Source organism: Ovis canadensis, chromosome 2, assembly GCF_042477335.2.
Source record: "Ovis canadensis isolate MfBH-ARS-UI-01 breed Bighorn chromosome 2, ARS-UI_OviCan_v2, whole genome shotgun sequence".
Taxonomy (NCBI): Eukaryota; Metazoa; Chordata; class Mammalia; order Artiodactyla; family Bovidae; genus Ovis; species Ovis canadensis.
The window spans coordinates 123,210,216-123,220,523 of NC_091246.1; the positions used below are offsets into that span (position 1 = coordinate 123,210,216).

The 10,308-nt window shown below is 53.4% G+C and overlaps 1 protein-coding gene across 1 annotated transcript in view; it reads right to left on the bottom strand.

Moving 5' to 3' along the window:
• Nucleotides 1-10,308, bottom strand: part of MYO7B (myosin VIIB) — a 97,419-nt gene that overhangs the window by 40,510 nt on the left and 46,601 nt on the right. Inside the window, exons 11-14 of the mRNA XM_069576870.1 lie at nt 9,491-9,610; nt 9,056-9,198; nt 5,808-6,018; nt 5,093-5,228 (exon numbers count right to left, since the gene is read on the bottom strand). Of these exons, the coding sequence (XP_069432971.1) occupies nt 5,093-5,228; nt 5,808-6,018; nt 9,056-9,198; nt 9,491-9,610 (610 nt within the window). The remainder of the gene's footprint in view (nt 1-5,092; nt 5,229-5,807; nt 6,019-9,055; nt 9,199-9,490; nt 9,611-10,308) is intronic.

Below are 10,308 nucleotides of genomic sequence, written 5' to 3' on the forward strand. Positions count from 1 at the left end.
GGAGGGTGAGGCGCAGGCAGGAGGCCGCCATGCCCGCCTCCACCTCCCCACGTCTTGGCATCAGTGCCTCTCCTCAGCACCAAGTCATGTCACATCCACACCCTGCAGCCCCCACAACCCTCCATCCCCACCCCAAACTCCCTCATCCAAGCTTGCACCCCACCCCAGGGGGTCTCCTCTCTCCCCTGGTAGCTGTGCCCCACCCCAGGGGCCTCCCCTCTCCTGATGGCCTATGGCCCCCAAGAGATTTCTGGGGCGTTCTTCCCTTCTAAGCCCTCCGGGATAATGCTGGCTTGTGCTTCAAGGACAGCTCGAGCGTCATCTGTTCCAGGAGGCCCTACTGACCCACACGTGGCTCCCATCTGCCCTGTGTGGCCCTTCACCTGGGCCCTGTCACTCAGCTCAGGGAAGCCAGAGGCCTTCCCATCTGTTCCATCAGCCGCAGCTCCCCGGGTGGACCACGGGTGGGAGTGAGTCCCTTCCCCTCAACATCCTGGCCCTCCCAGCCCCTGCTCTCACTGCCACATCCACCCGCTAGCAGCACAGCAGACAGAGTGTGCACTCATCGTGCGGTTTAGACCTCCCGAGGGCGGTGCCTGTGGATTCTCGTCAGGGCTCTGAATTTCTGGGGAACTCTGGGCAAGTCTGATTGAGCCACCACTTGTCTACATAAGGGAGCCAAAACAGAAGAGAAGGAAAAGGAGAAAGTGAAGAGGCCCGCCCAGCTCCATAACTTCTGAAAATCTGGCAACCTGGCTGCATCCAGGGAGCTTGAAATCTGGACAGGAAGGCCTGGCCACTCCTGCTGGGAGGCCCACCCTCCCCCAGAAGCCTGTCTGTACAGGAGCAGCTGCTTCACATGTCCCCGTGGAACCAGCAAGGGGGCTCAGGAATCACTGCTTTGCTCTTCCTGGAAGCCCAAAACAGGGAAAGGAAAGAAATTAAACACCACTTGGCTTCCTGGCTTCGAGGATAGGGGGCAGGGTAGGTGACCTGCTGATTATGAGGTCCTAAAATTTATATGCAGAGTACATCATGAGAAACACTGGATGGAAGAAACACAAGCTGGAATCAAGATTGCCGGGAGAAATATCAATCACCTCAGATATGCAGATGACACCACCCTTATGGCAGAAAGTGAAGAGGAACTAAAAAGCCTCTTGATGAAAGTGAAAGAGGAGAGTGAACAAGTTGGCTTAAAGCTCAACATTCAGAAAATGAAGATCATGGCATCCAGTCCCATCATTTTATGGGAAATAGATGGGGAAACAGTGGAAACAGTGTCAGACTTTATTTTCTGGGGCTCCAAAATCACTGCAGATGGTGACTGCAGCCAGGAAATTAAAAGACACTCCTTGGAAGAAAAGTTATGACCAACCTAGATAGCATATTCAAAAGCAGACACTACTTTGCCGACTAAGGTCCATCTAGTCAAGGCTATGGTTTTTCCTGTGGTCATGTATGGATGTGAGAGTTGGACTGTGAAGAAGGCTGAGTGCTGAAGAACTGATGCTTTTGAACCGTGGTGTTGGAGAAGACTCTTGACAGTCCCTTGGACTGCAAGGAGATCCAACCAGTCCATTCTGAAGGAGATCAGCCCTGGGATTTCTTTGGAAGGAATGATGCTAAAGCTGAAACTCCAGTACTCTGGCCACCTCATGCGAAGAGTTGACTCATTGGAAAAGACTCTGATGCTGGGAGGGATTGGGGGCAGGAGGAGAAGGGGACGACAGAGGATGAGATGGCTGGATGACATCACGGACTCGATGGATGTGAGTCTGAGTGAACTCGGGGAGTTGGTGATGGACAGGGAGGCCTGGAGTGCTGCGATTCATGGGGTCACAAAGAGTCGGACACAGCTGAGCGACTGAACTGAACTGAACTGAAGACGTATTTCTTTTCTCATTATAAGTATAAACTGCGTTGGTCTTGGAATTGAACATGTGCCCGTAGGCAGTGTGTGCACATACGTGTGAGCACTTGCGTGAACACACGTGTGCACACACAGGCCAGTAGGCTTGGGAATGAAGCAGGTCTGCCGCTTACTAAGGAGACTCTGAGGGCCTAGGCGCCCCAAGGCCTTCTACCAACCTTGCTCTGGGGCCTTGGAATAACATGCTAGAGTTGGAGGGCCCTCCAGCTTAAGGAGTGAGACTAGAAATTAGGGAGAGGGGCGTGTATGGGCTGAGCTGTTTGCCCCCCAAATCCATATGCTAAAGCCCTAACCTGTAGTAACTCAGAATGTGTGTGGAGAGAGGGCCTTTGAGGAGGTAAGGGAGGTAAGATGAGGCTGTTAGGGTGGGTCCTAACCCAGTCGGAGCGGTGTGCTACAAGAAGAGGAATGCACGGGAACAAGAAAGATGCCAGGGAGAGATTTCAGAAGGATCCGGTCCTGCTGACGTTTGTCTTGGACTCCTGGCCTCTGGGACTGTGAGAAAATGCATTCCTGTACCTCTTTGTGGAACGTTGCTATGGGAATGTTGGCCAGGGGACACAGCGTGGGTCTGGGGGCGAGCGGACAGCACGTCTCCCCTCCTGCCATGGGAGAGAATGGACCTGCCTGAGGCAGGGCATGGAACGGCAAGAAGAAGGCACCAGAGAACGGTTGCTTCTCAAAACCAGGCCAGACGATGACTGGGGGCCTGCTGAGGGCTGCACCCCACGTGCGCCCGACTCCGACTTGTCCTCTCCCTTTAAGTCACCCCTGTCTAGTGGGGTGCTCTGTGCATGCCTGCACAGCCTTGTGTGGGGTCTGGGAAGGCCATGTCAATGGTGGAAGAAGGAAGCTTGATTCCCTCTCTGCTGGCACGTGCTGTGAGAGGGGAAGACTGGACCAAGAGCTCAAACTGAGCCGCCCTCACCAAGCTGAGAGTGGTGAGAGCACGCTTGCTTTGCCAGGCTCCAGGCCACCTGAAGAGGAGGCTGGCACACAAGCCCCCCTCTCAGCCCTGTGCTAGAAGACAGCATTCTGCAGGTGGGGTGAGCAGGCACGTGATGTTCCCCTGTGCCCTTCCAGGCTTAGAGCCTCCCCGCCCCAGGGGGATGATTGAGGCACACCTGGGCTGAAACCTCCCCCCACCCCGTCCCCGCCAAAAGACAGAGTAATGGGGCTTAAGTCATGAAGACAGCAGGGCACTGAAAAAAACCCAGCAGGCTCAGTTTTAAGGAGCATTAATGGAATTCTGTGCTCCGAAAACCTAGAAAGAAAGCTACCTTATTCTTAGCATGCATGGAAGTGGCAGATCACTTCAAAAACTAAAGCTTGGCCTTGAGTAGCCCACCGAGGTTGATGTGCTCAGTGTCTTTGTGTTCTGGAATTCTGAATTCCCACTGGCTCTGGTCTCTCCCTTTCGGAAAAGCCCCAAAGCCAGGATCTGCTAGGAGTTATAAAGGAGCCCCCTTACCTCCTCATTCCTCCAACAGAAATAATCCCCTGGTCTCGGAATACCTCCGTTCCTCCATGTGAAAACAGCAGCCCCTACTGCTGCCTTGTCCCTCCACCTGAAAAGTGTGCTTGGAGCACCCTTGACTCCAAGTTTCCAGTTAGACCACAGCAGCTCCTCAGTTCTTCATACAAGACACAGAGTGGCCCTCTGGCTTCCCGCCTCATTTTCCTGATCACAGCACACACTGGCCACCTCTCCCCTTTTTCTAAGCACACCAGCAGCTTGACCAGCTCAGCCCCTTATTGCTCTAATCAAAACTATGCTTGGGACTTCCCTGGTGGTCAAGTGGTTAAGAATCCACCTGTCAATGCAGGAGAGGTGGGTTATATCCCTGGTCCAGGGAGATCCCACATGCTATGGGGCAATTAAACCCACACGCCACAACTCCCAAGGCCTGTGAACTCCAGGGCCCACATGCCACAGCAACTGAGCCTGCGTCCTGCAGCTGCTGAAGCCCTTGCACCCTACGGCCTGTGCTCCACAACAAGAGAAGCCCCCACACTGAGAAGCCCTCACACCACACTGCAGCTAGAGAGGACCCCCTGCTTGCCACAGCCAGAGAAAGCCTGCGTGCAGCAATGAAGACCCAGCACAGTCAATAGATAAATAAAATCTTTAAAAACATGCCTGACCTTATCTCAACATATACACTTTCACTACCAAGAGAGTGAAAAGATATCCCCCAGAATAGGAGAAAATATTTGCAAATTCTATATCTGATAAGGTTATTGCAATAAAAAAAAAGAAAACAATTAACATGTGTTGGTAAGGAGCTGTAGGAGTTGGAAAATTCATACATTGCTAATAGGAATGTAAAATGGTGCAGCCACTTTGAAAAGCAGTTTGGTGCTTATCCCAAAAGTTAAATAGAAATATCACACGACCCAGCAATTCCTCTCTTAGGTATGTGTCCCAAAGAAGTGAAAACGTATGTCCGCATAAAAACTTGTACATGAGTGTTAATAGCAGCATTACTCATAATGGCCAAAAACATCCATCAGCTGATGAAAGCATAAACAGTAAGTGGCGTATCTGTGCTGTGGACCGTTGTACCACAGTATAAAGAAACAGTGCAGAAACATTCTACAATGTGAATGAACCTCGAAAACACTATGCCCAGTGAAAGAAGCCAGTCACAAAGGCCGCACGGTGTACGATTCCATTTATGTGAAATGTCCAGAACAGGCAAATCCACAGAGGCAGAAATTAGTAGTTGCTGGGGTTGGGGAGAATTAGGAAGCAATGAGGAATGGCTGCTAATGGGAGTTCCTTTTGTCTTTCTGAACGCAAGCCCCCTGCGTTAGAAGAATGGAGCCTTAACCTTTGGACTGCCAGGGAAGTCCCTAGTGGGGATTTCTTTTGAGGGGTGATGCAAATGTTCTAAAATTGTGGCAACAGCTGCATAAGTCTATGAATACACTAAAAAAACCATGGAGTTGTTGACTTCAAATGAGTGAATTCTATGGTATGTGAATTATTTCTCAGTAGAGCTATTACCAACAAAACAAAACACAAACACACCTGCCTGGTCCATTGCATTCCCTCTGTCCCATCGCTGCCTCTGCAAAATGACCTAGCCTTCTTACGGCCTCCCTGGGGTCCTGCAGATTTGGAAGGAGGGGCCTGTGGAGAGGAGCTTCACCTACCTTCTACATGGTAGTGCACCTCGCCAGCAAAGTGGGCAATGCCAAACTGGGCATCGTGGATGTTCTTGGGCTGCAGGAAGTCCTTGTTGTTAGCGTGGACACTCTTCAGCTTTTGCAGCAAGGTGGCATCTGTCCCCTGGAAGAACAGATGCCCTATGGGTAGAGGACCCACAGCCCAGCCACTGGGTACACCCCCAGGTCTCAGGGGCTCCCTCAAAGGGCAAAGCAACTGGGTTCAGAATGACTGAGGGCTTTTCTACAGACAGCAAGGGGCAGGGGCTTGTTCCCTGAGTGAGGGCCGAGGCGGGAAGAGCGGCTGCCAGCTCGCTGGCTGTAGCCTTCCCCGGGAGCAGAGCATCTCCCTTCTCTGGATCAGAGCTCTTACTGACTACCTGAGAGTCCATCTCCCCAGAGACACGCAGAGTCCCCCAAAGCAAGAAGGAAAGTGTGGCCTCGTCTTGCAGTCCGTGCTGCCCTTGGCCCACAAGGCTCAACCAGCCCTCTCTGGGGCTGTGTTCCTGAATCTAAATAATCTATGCTGAGGAGCAGAAGTGGGGGGGTGGGCTCAGGTGCCTTCCCCCAGGAGGCAAGCCTTGAAGGAGAGGAAGGCTGGAAGGCGGGGGCTGCTCTGCCAACCCCCAGGCAGCGGTTTCAGCAGCCGTGGAGTTTCCCAGGCATGGGCTCTGGCCCTGAGCGGGGCGGGCCCGGGGCGCACCTGTGGGAAGCGGCTCTCCTCATCCAGGAGGGAGATGATGCTCATGGGCTTGAGGGCCAGCAGGTCCAGGGTGGGCCGGTTGTCGGTGTAGTGGATGTAGTCCCAGGCGATGCTCTCCGCGCGGTACTCCTCCTGCTCCACGGTGAACACGTGCCGCACGAAGAGCTGCTGCAGATGCTCATTGGCCAGGTTGATGCAGAGCTGCTCGAAGCTGCAGGCGCGGCACCGCCCCGGGGGCAAGGTTGGCTTGGTTGCCACTGCAGCCAAGCCCTGGCACACAGCCCCACACGTGTGTACCCACCACACGTGTGTACCCACAGAGCACACCCCCAAACACCGTACAGGCCGGAGGACAGCCTCCCTCTTCCCCTGCCTCCGCCTCCATCCCCTCCTCCATCCCGCAAACAGATTCAGAGAAATGAGGAGGCTCCACTTAGCATCAAGCCCTGACTTTGACTCCATAAGGTCCCCAGCAGGATCCTCTGCCAAGCTAGGCTGTCCTGACATGGAGACAATCTCTGCGGGCCAAGGGTCCAGTAGCCACCCTGCCCCATGGGTATGTGGCTTTGGTATTAAGACGAGCTTCTGGAGACCCGTCATTGATGGCTGGGCTCCTTTCCGTCAATCAGACATATACCCCTTTCCCCTCCCCGAGTCCTCCCACTCATTCTTCCTCCCGGGCTCCATTTCACCTCCGGAAGTGGCCCCTCCACTCATCACCCCTGGCTCGGGTCAGAAACCAGGCCAGCATACCTGACACCTCTCCCTCGTCCCCAGCTCCCGCCCGTTGCCAAAGCCTGGCTGCGCTCTATCCAACACAGCACCTGATCTGCTTGCTTCTTTTCACTCCCACTGCTGCCCCCTTAATCCAGGTCACCCTTCTCTCTCACCTGGAGCACAGTAACAACCGCCTCATGGCTCTCTCTGCCTCCAGCCTCACCCCTCCAACCACTCTCCACGGCCACTAGACAGAGGTTTCGGACGTGCAGATCTGATCCCCACCCCACCCTGCTCTCCCCCTGCTTTGAATCCTTGTGGACCTGAGCTCCCATTATTTTCAGGATCCAGACAGACAATGACACAGTGGAAAGCCTGCCCAACACTGCCAGGGAATGGACACAGGGGACTCTGTGAGTGATAGTCAGTTAGCCGTGTCCGACTCTCTGTGACCCCACGGACTGTAGCCTGCTAGGCTCCTCTTGTCCATGGAATTCTCCATGCAAGAATACTGGAGTGAGTTGCCACCTCCTCCTCCAACAGGGCAGCCGGCCCTTCTCTAATTCTAAGCCTTCACACATGCGAGACCCTCCTTTCTCTGACCTGCTCTTTTGGTTCAGCCACCCCTGGTGGCTCAGAGGTTAAAGCGTCTGCCTGCAATGCGGGAGACCTGGGTTCAGTCCTTGGGTCGGGAAGATCCCCTGGAGAAGGAAATGGCAAGCCACTCCAGTATTCTGCCTGGAGAACCCCACGGGCGGAGGAGCCTGGTGGGCTGCAGTCTATGGGGTCGCACAGAGTCGGACACGACTGAGCGACTTCACTTCACTTTCTTTCACTTTGGGTCTCACTTAGGCATTTCTTCCTCAGGATGGGTTGCCCGTTTGTGCAAAACCTTATGGTTCCTCAGGCTGGTTGTTCAGGTCTGTTAACCCAAGAGAGTTAACACACTGCCTGGCCAGTGTGGAGTGATGTGGTAGCCATCAGCGATTGCAGCCACCCCTGACAATGAGCCCTGAGGGAACTCAGGATGGAGACCAGGAACACTGGCCAGCCAGCAGTCATCAGACTGCCTCTGCGCTCAGCCACTCAGTCACGCCCAACTCTTTGAGATCCTTTGGCTCCTCTGTCCATGGGATTTTCCAGGCAAGAATACTGGAGTGGGTTGCCATTTCCTCCTCTAGGGGATCTTCCTGGCCCAGGAATCGAACCCCCGTCTCCTGCATGCAGGCAGAGTCTTTACTGTTGAGCCAGTAGGGAAGCCCGTCAGATTGCAGCCACTCACAACAGTACAGCTTGAAGAAACTCAGGATGTGCAAACACAGAGTGCTGGCCCCAGAAATCTGAGATTCATTTCAAAGGGACGATTTCAGTGAACCCAGATTCTTGCATCTTTCCATGCACAGAAAAGCGCTAAATACCTTAACTTCAGATACCTAGTTTTCTTTTATTAACAATAATCTTCTGATGTTCTACCTGCCCTTTGTTGCAAAAAACTCCTATATATCCTGGCTCCACCCTCGCCTCCTCAGAGCATTTTTCTCAGAATTATTTGAGACGCTGTCTCCTGGGCTTGAAGTTCTAGGAATGTCTGCTGAATAAAACATAAGCCTCAACTTTTAGGTCATGCACTTTTTTGCAGTTGACAAGAGTACTTGGTGCACCCTTGCAGAAGGCAGTTCGGGTAAGTGCTGTGCTTTGCTTCACCACAGCCCGGTGTCAGTAGACTGGCTTTGGTGCACTTTGGGTGAGCAGATCTGAATTCCATTTGGTAACAGAACCAGGCCTGGGCTCTGTCTCACCAGTGCTTTAAATGAGCCAGGCTCACTTGGGAAGCTAGGTTGCACGCGGAGGACACTTCCTGCTTGCTTGTCCCCATGCCCTTGTTTCCTCATCTGGCCCTTTGATGGTACTTCCCCAGAGTATCGCCTGCCCTCGGCTAGCTCCACGGCCTGGCTCCCCTTGCTGCCTCTGTCTGCTTCCACCCCAGTCTTCATCGCAGTCTTAGCTGGGAATTCCTTTTCTGACCTGCTTCATTTCCCCAGCTCTTCAGCCTCCAGGCTGGGGTCAGAAGTGTCCTGCCTCACCTTACCCTTATCAGACTGAAAAATTGGGGATGGGCCACAAATCCCCTGCCTTCCCCATCACCTAGTATGATAGCCCACCCAAGGATGCAGTCACATTAGTGTTATTGATTTCCACTTTCACCTTAACCACATGTGAGAATTCACTCTAGTTTGTGAGAAGCGTGGATAGCCTGAGACGGGTGATGAATGCTGGAGTGTCAGCCTAACTCATGATGCTCTTAGCTATATGGCCTTTTCTAGACACCTTGTGGATGCCAGGGGATGAGCGTGAACTGTCTCACTGAGGAAGGACACAGTCTTGCTGAGGGACTCACCCTGGCGTCTGTGAGCGGAGGCGAGGCCCTGCTCCCAGCCAGTCTGGGGAGGAACGGCTGCCCTCCAGTTGGCTCAGGGAGGACCTAAGCTTATCTCTCATATTTCTGAAAGCAGGTGCAGGGACCTCCATACCTATTTTTCTGGAAGTTTTCAAAACCAAATATGTCCAGGAGGCCGATTGTCCTTTGCACATGTTTGGGGTCCTGGGCAGGTGGGGTGAAAATTGCCGCATTGATCTTCTTGACAATCCACAGGAAGAGATGCCCATAGATGCCCTGTAGAGACATGGGGTAGAACCCACAGGCTTTGATGCATGAGAGGAAGGCTGCTGCTTTCTCCAAGTTTATCTGGAAAGGCCACAGTCACACTGGACCTACTGAGGGAGATCACCCCTACTTTAAGGCGAGAAACCACCCTGGAGAGTCTTAGCAGCCCATGGTCACCAGACAGGGGACTGGCAGAGTCAAGACTTGCCCAGCTCTCTGCCCTTTCCTGCTGTCCACTCACCAGGCAAGGAGCTACACTCAATACCTAGAAATGTAGGCCCCTTCTCCCACAACTCTGCACCTTGACAAAGGCGTCCCTCCGGTCTGCAGCCTGAGTGATGTTCAGGGGCCTGGTGACAAACTCCCCGCGGATGATGATGGAGTGCTTGGTCAGACAGTCTCGGAGGGCCTGGTCCTTCACCTGGAAGGCAGGTAGGGGCTGGCATCACAGCTGATAGAGCAGGGCCTGGTGCCAACATGCTCTCTCGTGACCAAACATCCCATGTCCAAAGCCTGAGGATGGGAGATGCCTGTGACTAGGACCAGAGTCAGGATGCTGGCAGGACTGATCCAGCGTCAGTCTGAGAACAGGGATATCAGTGTCAGGGAAGGATGTGCCAGCTGGGTGGGCCCTGAGCATGCTAGCTGCTTGGTTGACCAGTCTTGTGTTGGTATCCTGGTACTGGGCCCACCATCGGGTGGACCCTGGAAAACAGTAGGCGTGGAGGGCTCTGAGGCCTGGCCACTGACATCTGAATACACCTCAGCAGAAGGCACTCCTGCTGGAATCTGGAGGCCCAAGTTAACAAGAGGAGTCTGGATGGAGTCCTTCCCACATGCAGAGAAGACTTGGCTGGCAAATCCCCAGGGTTTCTAAGAACCCTGCAACCATGTGAAAAACGTTAGCAGCAAAATGTGCCTACCTAACGTGATGGGTTTTTTCCCCTTCTGATTCTATTAATTTCCCACTGAACCTGTTAGTGGGGTGCGATTCCAAAGCCCCATCACTTGTCCTCCAAGTCAAGGCTCTATCTGATCTCTTTAATAATGTGCAGGGGAAACCTCCCTGGGGGTCCAGCAGTTAAGACTCTGTGCTTGCAATGCAAGGGACACAGGTTC